At 42.9% G+C, this 25,228-nt stretch overlaps 9 protein-coding genes across 9 annotated transcripts; 4 read left to right on the top strand and 5 right to left on the bottom strand.

Moving 5' to 3' along the window:
• Positions 1–107: 107 nt before the first annotated feature.
• L199_002846 (uncharacterized protein) lies at positions 108–4,086 on the bottom strand (the record flags this gene model as incomplete). The annotated part of the gene is made up of 12 exons (XM_064888585.1): positions 108–956; positions 1,045–1,214; positions 1,280–1,453; positions 1,516–1,645; positions 1,737–2,449; positions 2,511–2,588; positions 2,640–2,736; positions 2,792–2,870; positions 2,931–3,066; positions 3,157–3,285; positions 3,358–3,571; positions 3,661–4,086. The coding sequence occupies 12 exons, from the start codon at positions 4,084–4,086 to the stop codon at positions 108–110; spliced, it is 3,195 nt and encodes a 1,064-aa protein (XP_064744657.1).
• A 578-nt stretch (positions 4,087–4,664) lies between these two features.
• On the top strand, positions 4,665–7,422 carry L199_002847 (uncharacterized protein; the record flags this gene model as incomplete). The annotated part of the gene is made up of 8 exons (XM_064888586.1): positions 4,665–5,874; positions 5,970–6,070; positions 6,138–6,199; positions 6,266–6,407; positions 6,472–6,717; positions 6,798–6,947; positions 7,041–7,127; positions 7,222–7,422. The coding sequence occupies 8 exons, from the start codon at positions 4,665–4,667 to the stop codon at positions 7,420–7,422; spliced, it is 2,199 nt and encodes a 732-aa protein (XP_064744658.1).
• A 552-nt stretch (positions 7,423–7,974) lies between these two features.
• Positions 7,975–9,211, bottom strand: L199_002848 (uncharacterized protein; the record flags this gene model as incomplete). The annotated part of the gene is made up of 5 exons (XM_064888587.1): positions 7,975–8,200; positions 8,271–8,432; positions 8,525–8,683; positions 8,793–9,011; positions 9,105–9,211. 5 exons carry the CDS (start codon positions 9,209–9,211, stop codon positions 7,975–7,977), a joined length of 873 nt encoding a protein of 290 aa, XP_064744659.1.
• A 900-nt stretch (positions 9,212–10,111) lies between these two features.
• L199_002849 (uncharacterized protein) lies at positions 10,112–11,945 on the top strand (the record flags this gene model as incomplete). The annotated part of the gene is made up of 9 exons (XM_064888588.1): positions 10,112–10,300; positions 10,436–10,461; positions 10,527–10,572; positions 10,738–10,884; positions 10,959–11,016; positions 11,075–11,167; positions 11,244–11,309; positions 11,367–11,455; positions 11,517–11,945. 9 exons carry the CDS (start codon positions 10,112–10,114, stop codon positions 11,943–11,945), a joined length of 1,143 nt encoding a protein of 380 aa, XP_064744660.1.
• A 1,197-nt stretch (positions 11,946–13,142) lies between these two features.
• L199_002850 (uncharacterized protein) lies at positions 13,143–14,984 on the bottom strand (the record flags this gene model as incomplete). Its single annotated transcript, XM_064888589.1, has 2 exons — positions 13,143–14,231; positions 14,526–14,984. 2 exons carry the CDS (start codon positions 14,982–14,984, stop codon positions 13,143–13,145), a joined length of 1,548 nt encoding a protein of 515 aa, XP_064744661.1.
• Positions 14,985–16,073: 1,089 nt separating this feature from the next.
• Positions 16,074–17,163, bottom strand: L199_002851 (uncharacterized protein; the record flags this gene model as incomplete). The annotated part of the gene is made up of 6 exons (XM_064888590.1): positions 16,074–16,135; positions 16,193–16,263; positions 16,322–16,423; positions 16,490–16,660; positions 16,723–17,029; positions 17,100–17,163. The coding sequence occupies 6 exons, from the start codon at positions 17,161–17,163 to the stop codon at positions 16,074–16,076; spliced, it is 777 nt and encodes a 258-aa protein (XP_064744662.1).
• Positions 17,164–18,968: 1,805 nt separating this feature from the next.
• Positions 18,969–21,216, top strand: L199_002852 (uncharacterized protein; the record flags this gene model as incomplete). The annotated part of the gene is made up of 12 exons (XM_064888591.1): positions 18,969–18,992; positions 19,062–19,124; positions 19,267–19,330; positions 19,408–19,628; positions 19,696–19,861; positions 19,925–20,096; positions 20,184–20,383; positions 20,454–20,496; positions 20,565–20,637; positions 20,707–20,721; positions 20,780–20,869; positions 20,947–21,216. 12 exons carry the CDS (start codon positions 18,969–18,971, stop codon positions 21,214–21,216), a joined length of 1,401 nt encoding a protein of 466 aa, XP_064744663.1.
• A 400-nt stretch (positions 21,217–21,616) lies between these two features.
• Positions 21,617–22,463, bottom strand: L199_002853 (uncharacterized protein; the record flags this gene model as incomplete). Its single annotated transcript, XM_064888592.1, has 5 exons — positions 21,617–21,639; positions 21,724–21,810; positions 21,889–21,960; positions 22,186–22,327; positions 22,452–22,463. 5 exons carry the CDS (start codon positions 22,461–22,463, stop codon positions 21,617–21,619), a joined length of 336 nt encoding a protein of 111 aa, XP_064744664.1.
• Positions 22,464–22,796: 333 nt separating this feature from the next.
• Positions 22,797–25,174, top strand: L199_002854 (uncharacterized protein; the record flags this gene model as incomplete). Its single annotated transcript, XM_064888593.1, has 6 exons — positions 22,797–22,824; positions 22,890–22,956; positions 23,031–23,147; positions 23,223–24,042; positions 24,159–24,511; positions 24,601–25,174. 6 exons carry the CDS (start codon positions 22,797–22,799, stop codon positions 25,172–25,174), a joined length of 1,959 nt encoding a protein of 652 aa, XP_064744665.1.
• Between the last annotated feature and the right edge of the window lie 54 nt (positions 25,175–25,228).

The following is a 25,228-nucleotide window of genomic DNA, read 5'->3' on the forward strand; positions in this document are numbered from 1 at the left end:
CCTAAAATAAAGATAGATCATGATTGTATGTGTTATACATATATAGAATGATTGAATGAAGTTTTCTACACGTATACATATATTCAAACAAGATGATTGCACTCCTACTACTTGCCATTCCCACCACCACCACCACCTAACTTCTTGCCGAAACCCAAATTCAACCTTATCTTCTTACCCATATCTTTCACACTCGTTCCTGTCGTTGTTTGGATCTTCTTCGTATCTTCATTATCGCTATCACCCAATACCAGTCCCTTCTCTTTCTCATCTTCATCTTTCGTCGATGTCGATGTCGATGTCGATTTAGCACCGACTAATAATCCCGCAAAACCTTCTTCTTCCTCTTCTTCACGTTGTCTCTTTGCTCTCATACGCATTTGTACATCTTCCAACCCTTCCCCTTCCCCTTCTTCTTTAGCTCCTTGAAGGGATTGTGGAAGTTGAGGTTGAGGTTGATTTCTAGGTGATTTCTGACCTGTTGAAGAATCCGAATCGGATCCATCGTCATAATCTAACCCTAATGCACTAGTCGGTCTTTCAACCACCGATGCAGGATTACGGTCAGACTCAGTAGGTGGTTCAGGTTCAGGCGATGGTCTACGAATATCTTTGCCTGATACAACCATCTGTTTTCTAGCTCCCGCTGGACGTTTCTTAGGTCCACCACCATGAGTGAACATTCTCTTCCTCTTACTTGGTACTTCAGCTGTGCTAGTAGGTTGTTCTTCGTCATCCGAGGCATTGAAGTAATCTTCTTCAGCTTGAGCTTTACTCGATTCTCCCTCATGGGACGATATAGTCGATTGCTGAACAGGTGGTGGAGGTTCGTTGTTGATTTCCCATCGATTGCGCAAACCCGATATGTATTTTTTCAAGAATGCTCTTGAAGATAGTTTATCCAGGCGATCACGGTAGTTCTCGAACAAATGATTGATGATAAGTTTCAGGTTGTCCTGTAACATCGTGTTACACAAAATTAGCATCACCAGATATATACATCAATGTTTCATAGATTATACAGACACCAGAAATACCACTTACCCGTCGGATCAACTCCAATACATCCATACAAGCCGAACTCATCATATTATCCCTTATACTCTCCTCTTCCAGTAATTCCAGTAAAGGTAAGAACAAATCGTTCTTGACGTAATTACGGTGCATGAAATGGTTTGGCGTCTTCAAACAAGCTCGAATATATCGTAAACAAGCTATTTCAATCGCATTGCCATCAGCCATCTACAACTTGTATTTGGAGATTGACAGAAAGACATACCATGACGTAAAGGTTTATCTTTCACATATAAAAGTTGAACAACCTTCTTCGATACTGGATTTGCCAGGACGAAATAAGACGCTCTGTGAGCATGATTCGCTATACTGAATGACAACAGTTCGATTAAATGCTGCAAGAGGGCTATATGTTCACGACTGAGTTGGAAAAGTTTATCTGTAGATGATCCAAGATTACATCAGTACTTCCGGGAGAGAGAAGAAAGCGAACAAACTCACTTTTCGTCAATTCCGCTTTTACATCAGGAGCATCCATCAGAGGTTTGTACAGTACGCTCGCACAATTATCATAGAAATATGTGCTGAACGATTCGGATAATGGTCCTTCTTTCGTACGTGCTGCAAAGGCCTGTCAAATATCAATCATTCGTCAGCCCACCAATATCACACTATCAGACACAATCACTGAAGTTCGAAAAATGGTATGGTATATGACTCACCTCATTCTCTGGTGGAGTCTCCAACAACGTCCTAAGCGTATCTGACATCTGCGACATCAAACCCAAATTCTTCGTTGACTGAAGTAAATTTATAATCTCCAACACCAACGTCCTCCTTTTCACTTCGTCCTCTTTGAAGACATGTAATCTAACAACATTGGCATCATGTTCCACTGCCAAAGTCAAAATTTCCGCACCGGCATGTAAGAGTTGAGCTTCGGATCTTCTAAATGCCCATTCACAAACGAACAATAAACCCCTTTCGACCAGATTTCGATATAGGGCTAATCTACCTGGTAATTGTACGCCTTTACCCATTATCATCAATTGATGTAGGAATATCACCACATCCCTTTTCCTTTCGTCTAATGGTCCGGGACTCTTGGAAGATGAAGAGGGAGAGGAAGAGGTTGCTGGTAAAGGAGGAGGAGGATCATGGAATCCGCTAAATAGCTGATTAAGGAAAGCGTCATTCTGCTGAATGTAATTGATAATATCCACTTGGTTGAAAAATACAAATCCATTGAGGATGTTGAATGTTGGATCATCTAATACACGAGCGAGAACAACATCTTTGAGATAGAGGAGTCGATATGTTTGATGTATCTTGTTACGTATATTCTCATCTTTGATTTCTACGACTTGACGGAATCGAGCGGTTTCTTGGAAATACTGTCGATAAGATGCTTTGAGGCCAGGAAATTCGGGATCGTCTATATATAACAGATGAAATGTCAGCTTCGAGTACTTACAAGGCGAGGTCAGTCAGCTTACACTCCAACATCCCCATCACACCCATAAACACATCATCCTGCAGTATGTACTCGAATACACCATTATCGTTGAATAGTACTAAAGGTCAAGTCAGCTACAACATGAGTGTGTTAGAGATGCGGAACTCACTTATCGTCTGCATGAGAGAACACAGCGCATGCAAATCTTCCAGACTCTCCAAATCCTCCGCTTGTTCCAGTACCGTTATGAGGTGTTTTATGTAATCCTGCGTTCCGATGTATGAGCTTCCTATCCACTCTACAGAGAACCGATAAGCTCACCTCATTCAGTATATGTTCTACAGCTCTCTCTCGTCCTATCGGCGATTTTGCTTGCATCCTTATGAACATTTCTTGTTCACTACCACACGTCATCACTAGTCAGCTTAATACACCCCTCACAGCAAACCAGTAAACACACCGTATGTTTGCTAAAGTAGGAGTTTGCCATGGTACCCTCGAATCTGACATCTGCATAGCAAGAGCACCAGGACCTATCATAGGGGAATTGGTGATTGGTGATGAAGATGATGGGACTTGTTGGGATTCCACTTCAGCTATACCAATGAGAATGGTATGACGTAATCAACTCAGCTTGTATGCTACCTTCCAACGATGTAAATGTAGGATGAGAAGTGCGAACTCACCAGTCATACTAAGGAGATGACGTTGTACTTCACATATGAATTGCCATATATCTTCACAACCTTCTGGATCCTGGAACGATAGAGCCATATCTAGACCCGTCGCAGGTTCCGTCCATACAATCAAAGTGTCTACGACCGGAACGGCATCAGCACCAGCGCCTCAGGAGCTCATTCATCGCATATAGTGGAAGAGAAGCTCACCTTGCTGTTTACCATATATATCCTCCTTCTCCACTCTCGCACTTAACAATAATTCCTCTTTCAGGAATCCACCTGATGATTCCGCCTTTTCACCATCTGAAGGGAATTCTTCCTTTTCTACTATGATCAAAGCTATATCCTGAGTATCATCGTATATCCCTTTGCAAAATCCAGTACCTCGATCATGCCATGATGTATCTTGAAGTTCGTAGACCTATCTCACATATCACTTGTAAGCATCCTTGGGATCAAATTTAACATGACAAACAAGGCCATATGCAGTTTTTATTAGATTACACCCACCTTTACACGCTTCCCATCTTGATTCGAAGCATTATCCAGATCATCCACCTCTACATCACCATTATTGGCCGTCTCAGTTTCCGTTTCCGACTCATCACCCAATCCACTTGTCGCTTCTTCACCCATCTCTCCTCCGTCGGGTTTCAGTTCATCCATCACTATATCATCTTGATCGCCTTCGGCTCCTGAGTCTTGAGGTGTTTTGACAGAAGATGAGGAGGATGAAGAGGGATCAGATTCATCAATATCACCTTGAACCATATTATCCGATTCTTGAGCTTCTCCTTCCTCTTTCATATCTTGATCTTGACACTGACGTTGTCCTTGTCTCAAAGCTGATTTGGAAGATTCAGCTTGTGGGTTCGATCCTCGCTCTTCATCCGATAGTAGATTTACAGACGATACGGTATGTTGCAACCCAGTCATTCGATATCAAGTTTATGAAGTTGCGATTCGATTGATCGCGCGACCTGTATGATCGACCTGACTGCGAATGATCGCACAGAAGTAGCTATACTTCAATCGAAGAGCAGGAGTAGCTGGAGACGCGGAGTGAGGGACTGTATATGTGGGATGATGAGGTTTTGATGAATGTGGATGTTTATATGCGCACAATAGGCCATTGACTTTACCTACTCGTATTGTTTTCGTACTTGATACATCACTCAGGAGTGGAAAGTGTAGTTGATGTGGGATATGTTACCCATCCACGTGGATTTGATTCCGGCCTCATGTCATACAAAAAATGCTCTCTCTTACGCGTTGAAGATGAAAGCTTGGCCATGCAATCAGTCCATATTTCATACCTCATATTCAACATCCTTGTTCAACTACTGCTCATATCGTCAGTCTTGAGGTACCCATGTCGACAGAGCCATATATCCCAGCTAGGACACCTTACCATCTATCTTCTGAACCGTGATCATCACCTTTCAACGACCCATTCATCCTCAATCAACCCTTCCTTTCATCTCCCTCTCTCATCATCAATCGATCCTATCCCAATGTCAAGATCAACCCAGAAAAGACGTTCATCTTCTGCATCATATACCGACCAACCCAAGAAGAGAAGGAAGTCGTCACCATCATCTCAGAAGGGTATCTCCCATATGTCACAAAGTCAATCTTCTTTGAGGTCTGCTCCTCAGAAATATCGTGGGTTCTTAGGTTCTTTGTATGATACAGTGGCTTCTTTGTTTCCAAGTAATACCTCTCAATCAGCTCAGGAGATACTGAAACCAGATCCAAATGGTTCTTTGGCGATGTTGATGTCACATAACAAACCTTCCTCGTCCCAATCCTCATCGTCATTGATAAATCAGATACCCAACGACGACGACTCAGCAGCGGACGATGCGGGATCATCAGCTCATCCTATAGATTTCAGTCAATTAGATGACGATGACGATGCAGAAGTTCCATCCCCTTCAAAGGGTAAACGAAGATCTGTCAGTCCTAATAAGACCGACACGCAGAGTATACCTGGACCAAGTCGTCGGAAACAGAATCAAAACCATCTGTTTCCTACCGAGTATAATTCTTCGCCGAATCTCTTTCCGGTCAATTTCGGCAATTCACAACAAGAGTCTGCTCAATCTCTAACTACCAGCTATCTACCGACTCCTCCAGACTCACAACAACAGCAGCACCAGCAGCAGCAGCAGCAGCAGCAGCAGCAGCAGAAATCGGAACATGATCCTACGGATTGTCTGCCGAAACAGCTATCATCATCAACGCAGAATCAGCTAGATCGACATGTACCCACTCCACCAGATTCTCAAGTCATCGATAAGACATCTCAAATAGTACCAACCTCCTTTAATTTCTCTTCTGGCAAGCGACTAGAATCATCATCAGCACTACGTAAAAAACCCACCAGACCTGATGTCACCTTAGATGACACTATACATCCTAGGAAAGGATGGGAATTTCGCGTTCCATCTCCATCTTCCTCCTCCTCAGGTTCGACAAGTAGTAGAAGTACTACTGCCAGGAAGACTCCACAAAAGAAGAAATATAAGAGTAATCTTAGAAATGAGAAGGAGATAGCTATCCAGAGAAGCTTGCTATCGAGGCTTTTTGCCGAAATTGTCTCGATGTCTGAGAAAAACGGTGATAAGAGGTCAGGAGCAGCTACGAGACGTGTAGCAAAGATGCTTACGGGTGATCTGGATGGGATTGGTAAAGCTTCTGAATACGCTACTAAGGCCCTATGTGAGTTGATTTGACCTGGACTTGAACATACAATTATCATGCTCTTTTGATGAGCATCGCTAAGCATCGCTGTTTACTGTTTGGATATGGTGTAGCTGCAAATGGTATTCCCGAAATACAAGCATATAAAACCATGATGAGTATGCTTGCGCCAAGGCAGATAACACTGGAAGATAAGACTTCTCCACAAATCTCGGTAAGTCATTCACAATTGTACAGATAATGCGATTCTTGCTAAATCATTTTCATGTATCGCAAACCAGTCGTTCTCGCCGTTAAGCCAGAGCAAAATCGCTCGAAAAGCCAAAGCTGAAGCTTTAGGACTGTGAGTATACCTTGATGATACTCAATCGATGCTGAGATAATGCTAAGCTTGTGGTAACGTTTCCAGAAAAGAGGTCTTTGGTTTTGAACGAGCTCTCAAAGAATTGAAGAAGATCACAGAGGAAGAAGAAGCGAAAGAAAGAGAGATCAAGGAGAAACTGAAGAAACCCAAAGTACCTCCGAAACTCAAACCAGAACAAGAAGCAAAGGTATGTTCCTTCAACATGATGTATGTCAAATACAGACTATAGACTGATCGATGGATCATGACAGGTGTCGGAGCATCTCAACAATCCTGCTTTCAAGGCGAGAGTTTCCACCGCCGAGTGTGAATCCAAATCTATAAGAAGATTGAAGAATGGTACATGGCTAGATGACGAGATCATGAATTTCTACGGAGCGTTGATGGTCGAACGTGCCAATCAAGTTGGTACATTGAAAGTACATGCTTTTAACTCGTTCTTCTATCAGAGAATAAGTGAGACCGGGTACAGTGCTGTAAAAAGATGGACTAAGAAAGTGAGTACTCTACAAAATGAGTGGATATGGTGTATGGTGGTGCTGTTCACATGATACTAATCGTAAATGATGTTATCCAGGTTGATATATTCTCAAAAGACTTGGTGATCTTCCCTGTAAATATCGGAAACATGCATTGGACAGCTTGTGCGATTAATTTGGCGAAAAAGAGAATCGAATATTTTGATTCTATGGGTGATTACGGGGATCATAGAGCGGATATATTTAAGGTGATTTCTCGATTCCCAATCTCAATCTATCCTTGTTATCATTTGTATCCATTAATCAATTGCTGATGACGTCTCTGAATTGGGATATTATAGCGAATTAGGGGATACCTGAATGACGAACATCAAGATAAGAAGAAAAAACCATTTGATTTCAGTGGATGGACTAATGAATTTAATGAGGTGAGTGAATTCAAATCCTTCATCGTTTGTTTTGGTTGGATGTATCATGTTCAAAGACAAATAAACACTGATATGGTCAACTTTGTTGATGTAGAACACGCCTCAGCAAGATAATGGATCCGATTGTGGAGTCTTCTCCTGTCAAACCCTCGAAATGATCACACGGGGACGCGACTTGAAAGAACAATCTTTTGAATTCGCTTCTGAGAATATGCCGTTCTTCAGGAGGTTGATGGTATGGGAAATTGGGAGTGGGAAACTGGAGAAGAGGGAATGGGGAAATCCGAAACTGTGATCCTACAACTGAATCGAGCTGGAAGCATAGAATAGACGATTGATAGTCAAGGTAGATCTAAGATGGGAAGGAGCGGTCAGGGTAGGGGGTTTTGAAAAAATTGGTAATCTTTTTCTTTTCTTCCCGGAGATACTGAGGTTATGGAAAATTGAAAAAAAAAGAGGATAAAGCTTGAACTTATCAATGGTATGGAGGGAAACATGACTAGAGATTGTAAGAAACATTTTGCGAAAATAAGACGGTTGCTCTTCCTTCACTCTTCACTTTTCGATATCTCATATTCAGTTTAATGATTTTTTTATGTATGTTTTATAATTCGTTTGTATTTTTTCCCCTTATAATTTACACCTGGATACAGGTTGTTTGTATATCAATCCAATTAGTAGTGACTTGTACACTTTGATGGTGACATGTGATGAATAAACATATCGAATCGATCGGTATTGAAATCAATTCGTGCAAGACAATCTATAATTTTCTATATAACAATTCTTCAGGAACATACCTCCTCCTTTTCCTGGTTCGACACCTTTGTTCGTTTGACTTGTGTGATCAATTCTTCTTATCTTCTTTTACCAAAACCCTCTCTTCTCTCCTCACTTGCCTTTGGCTCGTAGGAGCAGCAGGAGCACGAGCAGGAGTGGACGAACCATGTAACCAACTCATCAATTGTTGAGTGATTATCCCCGTAAACGCAAGGATCATCCAGTTGGGTATCCCATTTGTATATTTGGAGATTGTTTCATGAGCTTGAATGTAATATTCAATCAGATATGATCTAGTATAGCAATACAAGATCCAGTCAGCAAGAAACCAGAGAGCCACTCGTGCGAACGCTGTTGACTTACCGATCTCCGTTAGGTGACCATCTACCATCCCAAGGTAAAACCACTTCATACATCTTCTCCTTTATTACCTTGTACAGACTTTCGGGTCCGTTTCCTAATGATTGGGTAGGTCCGAATCGAAGTTGTTTACCTGATGAAGTGATGAATACCAAATATGGGGGTCTACGTGGAAAGGCCATATTGTAAGTACAGTTCTTTCTTTCTTTCGTATTCCGAGCTGAGGGATATTTGACGTGTGAATATAAAATGCTTACCTTTTCAATAACCACCTCGTACAAGTCTTCCAAGATGTTAAATAATCTAATCTTGCGAATTTCACATTCTCCAGCTCAGGATCCGCTTTGACCAGGTCGGAAGCTTGTTTGTGATAATCTAATAGGATGTTCGAAGCTGCATCTGTAGATTTACCGTGGCTGGTTTACACAAAAGTAATTGTATAGGGATTAGCGATACTATTTCACTGACATGGATGCATAGCGTACACGTCGATCTTGTGAAGAGATAGAGAGGTGGATGGCTTACACTAGGACAACCCAAACTTGATCATCTTTCTTATCTCCACTCGGCGCCAGGGGACGTTCAACTTTCTCAACATAATTATCATCCGTCAATCGTTCAATCCCATCTTCCGCATCTTTCTCATATAACAAGTTCGGATCAGGTCCATTAACAGCTACTTTGTATATATGTTTGACAGTTCCGAGGATCCCTGCTCCTCCTGATGATTTGGCAGGTGTCGAACTACAAGGTACTCATCATCAGCTAAGTTGCCCTCTCAATAGGAGTATCAAACGACCTCGGTCAAGTCAGATAGATAGATGATGTATTACATACCTATCTTCCAGCTCGGCCGCGGATACGTTCACTCCACCTAATACGAGGAACGTAAACAGCAGAGATAGGAACAGGAGATTGAGATTAGATTGCCAAGAATGAGTCATGGTTGATTTATCTTAACTTATCCGTAGTTGGTCCGTATTCTATCTTGATATCTCGGCCGGACGACAGCAATACGATCACCTCGGTAAAGCGTAGAAGGTTATGTAACCGATAGAGAGAGTATGAGGATGAAAGCAGCGATGAAAGCGGTGAAGAACGTGCTGTCAAAGTTGTAATGTTGGATGAATGAAGGGTTCACGGAGATAGCCTGTATGGTTGGTGTATCTCTCTGTACATCCTCATCGCCTACATCCGCATCCATCCAGTACTCGTACCGTACCTGAATATGCCGGATTTCAGGATTCGGCAATTACCCGTATGCCTTACTCACCCTCATTCCCTCATTCGGGAAACATACTATGTACTGTTTGTCCTCTCCGTCTCACTACTGTATACATGCATTGCATATATACCTACCATAGGTCACATGTCTCACCTTCTCCACCGACCCGGGTCCCCGAGGTCGAGCAAGATCCAAGATGTGCCGATTCCACCTAGTGCAACTGAATGTATAGCATGACGACATACCTCTGGCATCGGTCATGGCCGTCTCATGCAGGAGATTGAGGGGACGAGAGGGCAGCAACCGTACGGTATACTCATCCGTAAAGTGGATATCGATTAGTTTGATAAGGTAACGTACAAAGCAAAGCTGTGCCAAGAATAGCCAAGATGACCATGACAGGGTTAAGGTTAACTCAAATCTACTTGAAAGGGTAACTTGACATCAGCAATAACCGATGGGAGATGGAGGAATGTTCCGATTGATAAAAGATATATAAACATCCCCCACATCGCCACTTTCAGCTTTCATCATCACAACATAAGATCGAAACCAAATCAACTTGATCAAACACTTCGACTCATCGCATTAAAATTATAAGACCAACTGATCATACACGATGTCAGCACCCGCACCCGCATACAAATCTTCACTCGACGGTACCACCGTCAACAACGGATCATCACCCGTTGGAACAGGTAAAGCAACTCAAGGAGAAGATGATCTCCATCGATATGTCACCGATGATCAACCTAGACAACCTAAGATGACCGCTGCCGCTCCCAAGAATAGCGAGGGGGGATTGTTGGTGAGTTGACGCGATCATATAGTCGTCCATCACCTTCTTCATAGATATCGGATAACCGAACATGCATGTCTGTGAACAATGCCAACGCTCGGATCGATCGGATTGGATCGCTAACCTAAATGAATTACTTCATAGACCGTCCAGCCTCTGAGAAAGAACGAGTATGTCGATGTTCCTCATGGCTTTACCTCTAACCAACAGTCACTGATCATACCTTATCACATAGGATGCAACCCTCTTACGCTCAAGATCTGGGTACAGCATCGATCCAAGTGAGTAGCACATGCCGAACTTCTTTTCTCACGCTACACCATTCCTTTCATGAGCCCATGATATGTCGTTTGCCCCCGCACGAACGTGCTTCGGGCCCTTCCCTGCTTACACACACTCTCACCTCTCGCTCAACAGCATGTGCTGATGCCATATTGTACCTACAGCACGGTTTCTACGGATCCATGATGAACGGGTTGGGATCATGTATCGGTAACATCGGTATGATCCCTTGTTGTCCTCTTCCTAATCCTTTCCACAATATCGGTCAAGGTTCAGTCGGTCTGGTCAGCCGATTTGGTCAATTCTACAAGGTCAGTTAAAAGCCAAAGTGGAGATTTGTATAGTCATCATGATATGGAGAGCTGACGAGATCATTCGCATCCAGTCTGTCGATCCTGGTCTTGTCAAGGTCAACGTTTGTACCGAATCCGTACGAGTTGTTGGTAAGTTTCATGATCGATAATGTATTCATCGACTTCAACTGACACTGTATCATTACAGACGTAAAGATTCAACTTACCTCGGTACCCCGACAAACCGTTCAAACCAAAGACAACGTCTCAGTGGACGTTGACAGTGTTATCTGTTGGCATGGTAAGTAACATATATTCAGCTGTTGGAATTCATGGTGAAGCAGAACCTTTCAGCTGATCTCGCATCATCAACATAGTCATCTCCCCTTACCGAGCTGCATTCGGTATCAACGACGTCAGAACCGCCCTTGTCGAGCGAGCTCGTAAGTTACTCAGGATCTTAGTATGTAGCTCGGTCATGCTCACCTGTGGCAATGTAGAAACCACCCTCAGACAAGTCGTCGGTGGAAGAGTCTTGCAAAGTGTGATCTCCGATAGAGAGGGTCTCGCTTGTGAGGTTGCCGAGATTGTGAGCATGCCCTTACTTGTTAATGTCTGTTTGCATCCGCTGATGTCTTCTCACTGTTCAGATCGAAGCCACAGCCGAGAAATGGGGTGTGGCCATCGAATCAATCTTACTTAAAGATATCAACTTCTCCGTTGAACTTCAACAATCATTATCATCAGCAGCTACTCAAAAGAGAATCGGTGAAAGTAAAGTTATCGCTGCTCGAGCCGAAGTCGACGCTGCCAAATTGATGAGACAAGCTGCGGATATCCTTGCTTCTCCCGCTGCCATGCAGATCCGACAACTTGAAGCCTTACAAAACATGGCTCGATCATCTGGAAGTAAAGTTGTCTTCGTCCCTATGAACCTCGGTGGAATGGGTGCAGCAGGAATGAACGGTGATGTAGCTCATCAAATCGCTGCGTCGGCTCATGATGAGCATCATAATGCGGAAGCCGGACCTGGACCAGCTACCAATGCGGGATTGATCAGCTCGATGGCCAACGTCTAATTGAGTGAAACTCAATAAGTCGTTTTATGGTGATGAGGAGGTAAAGCAAATAAAGCGAATGGAATAAACCTTAATCCAATGAATATCTGTGTATATATATATAATTATTTACATTTGGTGTGTTTTGATTTTATAATGATACAGATTACTTAACAAGTCGAATGTTCAGATTTAAAGAAGATAAATTGAGAAGTGCCCAGAAGATGTATAACTTATAATAATCGTTCCTCCCTTTTCTTTGTATCTTATGGGTTTCTATGAATGTGATTTGTTACAAGTGTCATGAGACCGAGGCCATTTAGGGTACAATCACGTTCACGATACATAATCTCTATGTCATGACTGGATCATAAATCATTACTCAACACTGGTAGTAGCGTAATGATCAGTACGTGCTTATAGCACTGTTCTACTACCCAATGATTCGAGAGAGAGCTCCGTTCGTGAGATCAGTGTACAATGGTGTGGGTCGAAACAAGTAAAAAGATCAACTACAGCCTATTGGCTCGAGGCAAGAGCTGTTATATCGAATAGTGAATAGTGAATAGTGAAAGATTCGAACTAGTATATTGATCGCAAATACAATATGTACTCATCACCATTCAGCAGGTATGGCAATAAAACAAGATGAACTCTTAATGTGACAAAGCTTGGATATTTCCTCCTGAGTAATATTCAGATTTCAAGTATATCAAATTACGATCATCATTCAAAAATGAGTACCAGATTGATTTAGGGTTGTACTGTGTTTTTATGTCGCAATCATTCTCGGTAATTCAATTATCACTCTCTAACCAAGTTGAAGATGTTCTTCTCTTTGTCGTTGGTTGACTGATTGACCAAAGCAGTTACTTCCATAGGATCGTGATTTTGATCCTTGTCCTGATCTTGACTTTGCTAATTGGATAATATTGCCATCTTACTCTTTCTTCGATGTTTTTTCAGGGTCGCGTATCAAGAACACTTTGATCAAGTCTGATCATGATCAATCAACAATCTTTGAATTTGTACGGATTAGCGCATATTTCGCGAAATTCCATTCGACCGCTTTCATCACGTTGTCATTCTGTCATTTACGATGACAACCACCACTTGCATCGACACATGAGATCCTCATTTGTGTTTGTATCAGTGAGTAAAATCATGAATAGTTCATCTCTGTGCCTATCTTCGATCTATTCCCATCGCCTCATCCGCCTATTCACTCTTCTCATCTGAATCTGACTTTGGTAACTCAAATACCTTCAACCACCCATCCCCATTTCCATTTGACCATCTGTCATCCCAACTAACCTGACTTTCAGGTCTGATAATCTCCCAACCTTCCTCGTTACCCATCCATCTTAATTCCTTCTTTTTCCTTTCCTCCATCAAATCATCAACTCTAGTCACTTTACCTGATTTCTTCTCTTCCTCGGTCATCTCCCTTTCACCATTCTCATACTTCCTAGCTTCTTCGATACGAACCTTTAGATTCTCATAATAATCTTTTCTGGCTTCTTCAATCTTGGTAGGTAACTTCCGAGAATCTTTGTTATAATATTCTTCCGAAGCTACATCGAAATCCAGATCACCCGAGGAAGGGTTAAAAGGTCTGATATGGTTATTTATCAGTGCCAAGGCAGCTTCGGAACCTTCTTTGACCCTATGACGTTCAGTGAAGAACGATGAGATCATTTGAGGGATTTGACTGAATCCAATATGATTGACAAAAGGTAATAACAATATAGGTGGCTGGGGAGGTAAAGGTGATGGAGGTGTATGATATCTTTCGGGTATCTGATAAGTACTTTGTGGCGATTGGCCGGTTGGAAGAGGTGAGGGTGGTTGAGGTCGTGAGAGGAATCCTAATCCGGTGGACGCCTTGGGTGTAGGTGCAGTGGGAGTATTCGTTACTCCCGGAGTGTTTTCCAATGGTGCATCCCGTTCTGTCGATTGTGGTTCTGTTGGTTGTGGTTGATCGAACACCCCATCATTCTTTAACTTATTTTCAATCTCATCTTCCCATTTCCAACTATCGACTCTACCCATCCAACCTCTCTTCAAACCTTCCATGTACTCTTTCAAACTCGCTCTTCCGACCAGTACCACCCCTCCTTCCAATTCTCTCTTGTGATACTCCTCTGGCGACAGTACACCAGGTAAAAATAATTGAGGTGAGGGAGATTCCAGTCCCAAGGCTTGTCTACGCTGAGCGAGGATCTTGGCGTGGATTTGACGAGTGATGGACCCGTGTAGAGGGGAGGTGGGGAGGTCATAATCTATAGCTGCGGCTACGAGATATGGCTGGGAAGGTGATTGTCAGCATTTGGCTAGGAGTAAGTTTATATGTTGGATAGACAGGATGGGGTGATGGTTGAATAGGCGAAGGATGTGACAAGAGTGATTGGGTTGTAGATATAGTATGAATTGTACTTGAGTACCTTTACGATACGAATGGTATTATTCGACCTCCAAACCCAACATTAGATCACAGCGTATCACACGTGTATGAAGTAAGGTAACCCTCTGCGAGAATCGTAGAACGGGACACAAGCAGTGATAGATCGTAACTGATTATACTGTCCAGAATCAACTCACCTTGACATATTTCCTAAAATACCTCAAAGCCCTATCCGTATCCTCATCCCCAGGCCACTTGGCTCCATAAACCGTTACTTTCCTATTCAATCCCAGACTTCCTCCCTGAAGTATCTCCTTTCCTTGACTTTCGACTTTTCTTATTGTCTCTTCCTTTATACGCTTACATTCTCGACGATCATAGTAGTACGCTCCGGAGATGGAAGCGGTGATGGTCCAGAATATAAGCCAGTTCCTCGAGGGGAGTTTGGGTTTCCACGTAAGGACGCTGTGGGGTATACCTGTGTGAGAGAGGGCGGATCGAAAGCCGGTGAGTTCGACTGGTTTGGGTTTAGCCACAGGTGGGGGTTTAGACGATGATGGATTAGGATTAGGAGTAGGAGCTGGGTTAGGTTGAGGAGGTGGATTGGGGTTGGTTGCGGGAGGAGGAGGTGGATGAGGATGTTCAGGGGCGGACATCTTGTCCTAATCGATTGTCCTTGATCTATCGAAAGACCTGGGACAACTTGCTTGTAAGTATGTTACAGATGGATGAAGATGGAATACAGATAAGATCACAAAGTCACTTGAACTTTTTTCAACTTTTTCAACGGCTCGAAGAAGTCACGGAGATCACCACGTGGCAGGACTCGAACTTCGCCCATCCTCTCATACACCCAATCGGCATAGAGCGGAGCGCGTGCGCATTCATTTCAGCAAGACCCTAAGAGTGACCTAAGTACAAATTTCTGATTCACAAGTGATATGCAAAGAGTAAAGAACGATGCTTGTGGAACGAAATGTCACTCGATCAGATCAAAATCGTCATGTTGAAATCGAGTAGTGAAAGTGGCGGAAATCACGGCGCATCTCATGTAAGATTGATTGGTATAATTTGCGCAGACCAACTCAATCCAACCCAGGTCGATGGAGGTCATGTGACGATATTCTCTTTGGATATCCTTACCTAGTTTACCTAGTTCAAATGACAAGGCACCATTAGTATGAACAATCGCCCGTTCCTCGAGGCAACAACTACTCGTGTGTCGTTGATCGGTTCGATATAATAATGTTCATCAGTATCGCACAGTGCCAAGATTAGGTCAGTAGTATTTGTCATCCTAATGTGCGAACGAAGGTGCAGGTTATGTTTGTATGGGATGACTGGACTTTTGTTACGACGAATTCATGATTCACAGAAAAAAACTGATCGAGAGAGAAAGAGAAAAAGAGAAAATCAGATATATATAAAGGTATATCTTGAGGTCAGGAAAGAGGAGGGAGGAGTAAGAGAAGATGAAATATCATTATGGATGACATTTCGATCCATTCCAGGAATCGACTTATTAATGAGACAGAAAGAGGACGGAAGTGAGAGTAAAGTAAAATAAACAAAAACCCGAATGGAAATTTAGTTTAGTTTATAATACTAAAAAGTGAGAAAAAGGAAGTAGATGACGATGATGGAAGTTGAGCTGTGAAAAGAGGTGTTTATATGATTTCTGTGTTTTTTACTTCATTGACATATAATTCATATTTCCATATTACCATGAAATTCCATCATCCAGTTTAAGCGGCAGCAGGGGCGGCAGCTTCTTCCTTTGGCTCATCGGCTTTCTCCTCCTTCTCTGCTATGACATTGAACTCATCAGCAAATTATCCTATCGTCACAATCAGATGAAACTAACCAGGGTCGTTCATGTCAGAAGTCCATAAGGTGAGGTTATCTCGGAGAAGTTGCATGATGAGGGTAGAGTCCCTACACAATATCAAGTTAGCATTTCCAAAGGATACCCTTTACTCTAGACCAAACCCACTTGTAGGATTCCTCAGAAAGGGTGTCAAGCTCAGCAATGGCATCGTCGAAGGCTTGTTTGGCGAGGTGACAGGCTCTGTCGGGGCTGTTGAGGATCTCGTAGCTACGCGGGACAGATCAATGTCAGTGTTTCAACACCCTACTATTGCTCGATCAGTTGACCACTCACTAGAATACGGAGAAGTTAAGGGCCAAACCAAGTCTGATGGGGTGAGTAGGAGGAAGCTCGGTGACGGCAACATCAGAAGCGGCTTTGTAGGCCTCGAGGGATTTGTCGGCAGAGTCTTTTCGCTTGTCACCGGTAGCGAATTCAGCAAGGTATCGGTGGTAATCACCCATCCTAAACGAATCCAACCCAATGAGCATGTATATCCTTTTGGTGGAAGCGAGTTGATCACTTACATCTTGTGGTAGAAGACCTTAGATTCACCTGAAGCGGCGGAGGGGATGAGGTGTTTGTCGAGAACCTCGAGGATATCTTCACAGATCTTGGCGAGTTCAGCCTCGATCTTTTCTCTGTAGGCCTTGATCATGGAGACTTGAGCTTCGTTACCCTTGGATTCCTCTTTTTGCTCGATGGAGGAGACGATTCTCCAAGAGGCACGTCGGGCACCAATGACGTTCTTATAAGCGACGGAAAGGAGATTTCGTTCCTCGACGGTGAGCTCTTGGTCGGAAGAGGCAACGGATTTCATGTTCTCAACCATTTCTGATCACGAGTATTACCACTGTCAGTGGCGAAGTCGACTGAGATGTCGAAAGAGGAAGAATTGACTCACCCTCATATCGCTCAGCTTGCTCAGCGAGCTTGGCAAGGTAGACGGAATCTTCTCGGTTAGACATCTAGAGGGTGGGAGTGATCGAGAAGAGGTCGAAGATAAGATGGATAAATCGAATTTATTGAGAGATTAGCCGGTAGCAATGGAGGGGTTGTACGATCAAGAGATAAAACGATAGCAGTATCAGCATATGCTTATTCGCTTCAATGTCGATGTTTGTATATGCAGAAACGCAGAAGAACAAAAAGGAGATGTGACATCCGACTGAATGAATCCAGCCACGTCTCGCGATAAGGTAACGATGGGTACGAGGGAAAGATGACGGTCACACCATTCAAACCCCATCTCCGCGTGTATCGATCGATCACGTCAGACAGATAGGTATATGTTTATCTGGTTGTGCATAGCCTCGGTGCATGAGGAATGCAGATTAGAGTGCATGTATGAACGGGAGGAGGGTTGTATGGTCGAACGAAACACGACTCGATCGCACGGACGCGCAGTTGAGCATGTAATGGGTAAAAGCGCGTCAAAAGACGACGGATTGGTCTATTCTTCCCCTATATATGCTTCTGAGCTGAAGAGCGAGAGACTCACCTTGAGAGTGGTTTATAAAGATAGTTGACTGTCGGTCGAGTATGAAAGAGATGAATGATGAGTGATTTTGAGTTGGATGATAAGGAGAATGAATGAACGAAGTGTTTGTTTAGCGAGTGGACGGGCACAGATCAATTCAAATTGTCAGCTATGTCTGCCCTCTACTATATATGCTATGCAGAGAGGAGAGCGGAGTGAAGACAACAGCGAGGGCTAGAAGACAGATCATGACTTGATGGGACAAAGGAAGGTCATAGAGGTGTATCATGTCAACGAGGTTACCATGAACCAAGGTTGAATGACTCCACCACCTTCCTCTTCCGTATCTCCCCGTCTCTCATCCATTCAACCACCTTGTCTCTACTGAGCGAGGATGATGTGGATGTAGATGCGTATGTACTCACGGTGATAACGAGGTGGTAAGTATAGGTTTTATAGGTATATGTTTGAAATGACAGATGTATGTGTGATGATAGAAGGATGATGATGGAATGTGAAGGAAGTGGTTAGGTGATAGCGTGGTGGTGGTGTGCTGTGTTGGTTGGATGTGGTGGTTGTAGGTGGTCTAGGTGGATGATCCGAGCGTATAGTGTGTGATATGGGATGATACAGTGGTATATGGTGCTGGGGTATAAAGGGTTCAAATAACGGGGTTCACTCTCAGCACGATGTGGCACCGGCTACAGGGCAATCCCAGAGCATTTCAACTGACACGGCGTTATACTCGGCGATATGCAGAGGCACAACAGTCTAATAGGCAATTAGTACGTCATCCCCTTCATTCCGATTGACTGGATCTTTTATTTCGGTCTGTACACGCGTCGAGGCAGCGTGGCGAGATAGGTGGGCGTAGGAGAAAAGGCATGCGACCGTGCTTTCTCTGGGATAGGCATGTGAGGAGACTACGGGGTCTCCTTGAGATCTGAAGGAATCTGTGTGTAATCGTTGATCTAGCTGGTCGAGTAGAAGAAGTCTTAGTCGACCCCGTTTAATCGTTTAATCTTGTCTGATCACCCTCTCTTGGCTTTTCATTCATTTTTTCACTATACTCACCACTTGGCTAAGATCAACATCAAACTCGTCTTAGCTGACACATAAATCTATATCGTATCGCTGCCCCTCTGTCCGGTCCATTGCTCCGACATCCGTGATATCAATTCCATTCTTTTCCTTAGAATTCGCTCCTTTCTCTCATATCTTATCTTACAACACATACTTTGAAATCCAACTTAGACCTTCACATCACATCTCAGCAGAGTAATAGGTGTAGTAATGGCTTCGAACATGGTACCACAGGTGAGTCTATACGTAGCTTCACATCTTTTAAGCAGATCTTACTAATCTCCATGGTCTTTGCGAATTCAGGAAGAATTGCCAGTCTTGGAATCACTGATTACCATTCGTAATCGCCTGACAGCATTGAAAAAGGTACGTTCGTTCACTCTGCTCCATTGCTTTGTAATCATTTTCTCTCCCTCGTGGTTTCATTCTGAAGGTGTCCAATCAGGGTATCTTGCAGGTGTATCCTGTATCCTTAGATTATCGCTGATGTATCTTACCATTTCTATAGGATACAACAAGATTCATTCGTGCTCCAGATGTGATGCCAATCTACAACTCAGTTGTCAAACAGGGTAGGTCATCTTCTCTCTCTCATTCTCGTCCCTCCATAGGCAGCCTCACTGACATTGCATGTGTGATATTCTCGCAGTGACTCGACTCAACACCATCCGAGATGAACAATCCCATAACCAATCTTCCCTGTCCAACAACGCAGCTGCGTCTTCGTCAACTTCCAAACCTACTATACAAGAGGCCAACAGGGTTGATACAGTCTTGGCAGATGTGTTTGGCTTGTTAAGTTTGTTCTTCTTGACCATTGGTAAAAGTAGGGAAACTCCCGCTACCTATTGTCAAATTGCTTCGATGAGGGTGAGTAGCTAAGTTTATCTCTGATCACTTTGGAGAAATGTAGCTGATATATGTATGTGTAATTCAGCAAATCCTCTCTCACATGAATGAATCAGGAGCATATACCGAGGAGATCTTAGTACCCATCAGAGAGAGATTGGAAGCTTTGAAGAATGTGATTAAACAGGATTCGGAGGATGGGAAACATCCCGAACCTATCGTAAGGTTGATGTTGAGGAAGTTGGAGGGAGTTGGTGAGTTCAGCTGCATATTCACCATCCAAATCCGGGAAAGCTGACTGAATTCAATATGAATAGAACACCAACTGCAAGATCTATTCTCATCCTTATCAGTCTTATCCGTTGAACTTGTACCAATACATCAAAGATTAGTACATCTCCGAAAACAACTTTCTGCTTTGGCTGCCGAACCCAAACCTAATAAAGCAGAGTATAAAGCGATATTAGAGGAATTGAGGAAGATTGATTCGTAAGTGGAGAAATCTGACTTGACTTGTTCAGTTTCTCCAGTGTCGACCAATGTATCAGAAGCTGATTGCTGATTGCTGCTTCGTAGTAAACGAGTCGATGGTAAATTCCTCGGACCAGGTGGATCCTTCGTACCCGAAGGTCAAGCGTTGTTATCAGGTTTATTAGAGTCGTGCTTTGAGATTACCCAAGATATCAAAGCTAGAGAAGCTGAAGAGGACGTTACGCCGAGTTTGAAACCCATTTATGAGAGGTTGAGCGAGATGAAAGCTCAATTGGACCAACTATGTGAGTCCCATAAACCCGCTTTTAGGTGACTATCAGAGGAATGTTACGCTGATAGATTATATGTGCGCAGTATTGACGCATCGATGGACGTTGCGAGAGACTGATTTATACAAGTGAGTCAAAACTCCATGTCACATAGAGACAATGAATGCGGACATCGCTGATATCCTTGTCTGTTCAGCTACGCCCTGTCTTTGCGAGAGATCGATGCTATGAGGGTAGAGGGTAAATTTGTGGATGCAGATGGTAACAAGGTCAGTTAAAGGACACGAATCCAAGTTTTCCTGAGATCATCAACTGACACTTTTCTTCGTCGTGATCAGGCGGAAGGTCAATATGTAAGCTCGAAGTTGCAAGTCCTTTATCGTCTCATCCAGCTTACCATTCTACCTACAGGCCCTCCTATTCCTCCTTCGACGATGTTATGGATTACTATACAGGTTGATGTCAGAGTCTGAGCCCATATCAGAGGAGCTGATGCCAGTAGTGAGTCCCCTAACCAGCTAAACACAGTGCCATTCCCCATTTTCAGAGCTGATGATTTGCGCGCTTGCTTCATTTAGGCGAACAAACTGTCCACCATCAAGAAATGTCTTAACGAAGTACTCAAATACGGTGGACCCTACACACCTAGAGATCTGTACCCGTATCATCTGGCATTACATCAGATCGACTCTTTGAGGAAAGATGGGAAATTCTATGCTGATGATGGTAGTATACCTGAGGGACAGGCTATTTTAGTTGCTCAATTGAGTGAAGCTCACGAGTTGTTGGAGATGTTAAAAGAAAGTATGAGTGATGAGGAGGATGAAGATGATGCTGAGGAGATATAACTCTAGATGTGGACGTTCTCAAATGCCGATAATTCAAATTGATCCAAATTAGTTGTAAGAAACCTCTTAGTTTGTCTTTTCTCAAATACTATATACAAACTTCACAGCACCCTTCTATCTTCCATTTACGCAGTATCAGTAATAGTATCAATCTCCAAAACAGTTATAGTAAACATTATATAGTTCGTATTTTGTTTTGGTTTGTCTCGAATAGCACAAGATGATGCATCTCGATGACAATCAATTATTGCACGTATCAATTTCTGATCGAACAATGATCTCTTTATTGGTATATATGTAAATACATGATATTACTCCATCATCTTCGATTTCTACACGATAAAAGCCCATTATCCCATCATCACACGATTTCATCGTCTCATGTCTTCCCCTTCTCCTTCTATGTGAATGGATTTTCGATTTCTATTGGTTTCAATCCAAGGTATATATCAATACTTTGTATCATTTCTCTGATTTACAAAAGATTGAGGTGGGGTGAGTACTTACCCGCTGAACCATCTGTGGGACTTATCAACACTATGTTAGGACCTCTTAGAACTACCAATCCCAAATTACGAGGTGGCATCGTATTATCTACAAAACATATCTTAGATCAGCCAAATTTGTCAAACCAGAGGAGGAATATAGGAAAAAGAAACTACAATAACTCACTCTCGTACTCTTCTACTACATCGTCCATTACTAGATTCATAAGTTGATCGAAACCTTTTAGTGTACCTGTAACTAAAATGCGATACGAATTGAGATTTATTAGTATGATGAAGATCTGGTTGAGATGTTCTCGAATTCGATGATGCGAATGATATCAATCAATCATTCATTCATTCATTCATTCTTTCTTTCTTATTTATTTTCCCTTCGTTTTACTTTCTGTCACTTCACTTCACTTCGATAATCTTCCAGTATTACACACCCACCCATATTCGCCTAGTTGTAAAATCCACTCACCCTCTCTTCCACCCATGAACTTGATTCTAACACTCTGATCGACATACTGCGCCAAGTTCAATATCGATTCTCTCTTCTTCCTTTCGCCTGATTGGGTGTTGGAGTTGTTTGGTCCGCCACCTCGTGAGCCTCCTCGGCCGCCCTATTTGAACGAGTGCTTCAAAGTCAGCATAACGTTAACATCCTTGGGATGGATGGTGTTGTTCATCATTCAAACGAGAAGCAGCGCTGTTATACACCGAGTGAAGATGATGGAGCTGACTTACTCGTCCTGACATGATGAATATTGAGTGGTATAAATATGTATCTGGAGGAGGTGTAGGTAGGTATGATATGTTTTGAGAGAAACAGCATCAAAGTAAAGTTATCGAAGGAAACAGATTCCAGCTTCAGCCGGGTGACATCTCTCTACTTGATTGAGCATCCATTGTTATCAGGCACACTTTCGCAACGACCACAGCTGAGCCTGATATCTCTCGAGGTGCATGTGCAGCTGCAACCTGCTTTCTTACGTTCGATTGGTTTGACTGTGACTGATATCAACTGCATCTTCATGCTTCTGACTGTTACTGTGATCCCAAGCATATTGGAATCAAAGACATCAGACCATCATGTCGCAAGTAGACCTCTCCTTCCCTTGTAAGTTTCCATCAACTGAGGAATTCGAAGTCACTCGCTGACTCGGCTGATGTCTTGATTTACAGTACTCAGTCTGTTGAGTAAAGAACGAGCAGTGTATGGTCTCCGTAACGGTGATCATGAAAGATACAGGTTAGCTCACTCTCACTCTAACGAGATCCAACATGGAATCGGATAGCTGACTCCTGACCCGTATGCAATCTCAGACGACACTGTACCAACAAGATCCACCGACTCCGTCAGACGACAGGTCAGACATGCGGTAAAGGAAAGCAATACAAGGCACCTCCCAAGTTGGATACAGAAGCTATCAAAGATGTTCGGTAAGTCTCGTTTCTCTGCTATCTTCTTCTTATATGGTGTAAGATAGGCCAACATCTGTTTTTGACCACTCGTAGTCACCTTCAACTCCTTCTTTTCTCAGCTGAAAGAGCCCTCGCCCACTCACACGAAATCAAATCCCAACTCTCTAAATCTACTTCCACCGGATCCGCCGGAGCCAATGGATCCCATGGACCAGTATCCAAGAAAGATCAAATATCATGGTTAAGACGATCGCTCAAGTCTTCCACCGAACTATTCGACCTGATCAACAACCTTTCTGAGGGTACACACGACCATGTGAAGATTAACCAAAGGACGAAAGCTGAGATGACAATCTATCATCTCAGTGTACGATCCGAACTATCATTTGAAAAATCCGATTTCGGAGCCTGCTTAACCGATCTGGTAGTGGTTAGAAAATTATTGATGGTTTTAAATGAAAATAGCAAGAATTCATATGACGAGGCATTGACAAATGAATTCATAGATATGAAAGATCCCTTGATTCGATTTTCAGCTTATAAATTGGGAAGATCCGAATCGCACGATATTACCGGTATCGTCAATGATTTAGATAACGATACTCTTCAAGAATCACTTCCTGGTTTTGACAAGTTGGTTCAAAGTTTGAAGAAGGAATTGGAATTGGATAGTAATGATATCCAAAAAGATAGGATCAAATTGGATGATACGACTTTCGCAGGGGAGAAAATCGAATTTAGAAACCCCGAATTGGTCAAGATTATGGCTAGTGTTCAAGAGGTTCTGAATAAGTTTGAAAGTAAGAAGAGTAACAAGAAGAATAACAAGACGAGTTTGAAAGGTTGGGATAAAGTGTTGACTGTCCTTGGAGAGGCGGAAGTTATAGCTAGGAGATTGAAAGACGATCATGAGGTGAGTGATCTTATTCATACGACCTCTTAACCTACTCAAATTCGTTCAAAGTACGACTTTCGACAATTTAATCGGATTTAAGGCTGAAGTGATGTGTTTTTATCGATTTCTGATAGGCATCCGCCTCATCGACCTCTCTGCGATCCACTCAAATCACCTCGTCCCTCAATCTCGCTCACGCATATATCGTTCACCTCCTGCTTTCCCACAGGATTAAAAGGGATTTATCGCTCGTCGATGCCCTCTCATCCAATTTGAATGGTACTATACCTTCCAACGTGGGTGATGTCAAAATCAAAGGCGGTAAGACCAAGATCGAAGAGGTCGTTAAAGGTTTAGGTGGGATCATCAAATTGCTTGATACGGTCTTACAGAGCTTGAGAGGTATTGCGGAGTTGAGTATCGTCCAGGAGAAAGAAGGTGTGAGAGTTGGTGTGGAAGGTCTGGAAGGGTATTATCATGCTTTGAAGTGAGTCGTGCTCGTGACTGTACGGGAAAAAGGCGAATACCTCATCGAACGAATGTTGCTAATGATGTGTGATGAATTTGTATTTATAGGTGTTTCCAATTAGCTCGATTACATTGTCTTCACCCTACTCCATCGTACTCTTCCGCAATTTCATTGTTGGAAAAATCAGTCGTATCACTCAGACAATCACGTTCCTTACTCGTTGATCTACCTATCGAAATTGAAGAATCCATCATTGCCATTCCGAAAGAATCGATCGATTCATTGGAAGATGACTTGCATAAATTGGATATAGCTTCGAAGAAAGGATTGTTCTCCCAATCTATCGAGAAACCAGTATTCTTCGATATGGCTTTCAATTATGTTGATATTCCATTTGACGAATTAGAAGTTCTCAGCGGGAAAAAGGAGAAACCATCTGCTGGCTCTACAGTTACGGATAATCTGACATTGGTGAAAGATAAGACTGTAGAAGGGTTGAAGAAGTTAGGCAGAGAGACTAGGGAGACTACACCCGCGGTAGAACTCAGACCATCTCCTTCTGCCTCAGTTTCCAAGACAAGAGATGACGAGGCAGAAGAAGAGGAAGAGGGATCACGAGGACAAGGAGGAGAAGGCAATAAGAAGGGATGGTTGGGGGGTTGGTTTGGACGTGGTAAATAGTTTGCATCATCTGGGTATCATAAAATGCATGATTGATTGATCATTTGATTGGGA

Source organism: Kwoniella botswanensis, chromosome 1 (assembly GCF_036426115.1).
Source record: "Kwoniella botswanensis chromosome 1, complete sequence".
Classification (NCBI taxonomy): Eukaryota; Fungi; Basidiomycota; class Tremellomycetes; order Tremellales; family Cryptococcaceae; genus Kwoniella; species Kwoniella botswanensis.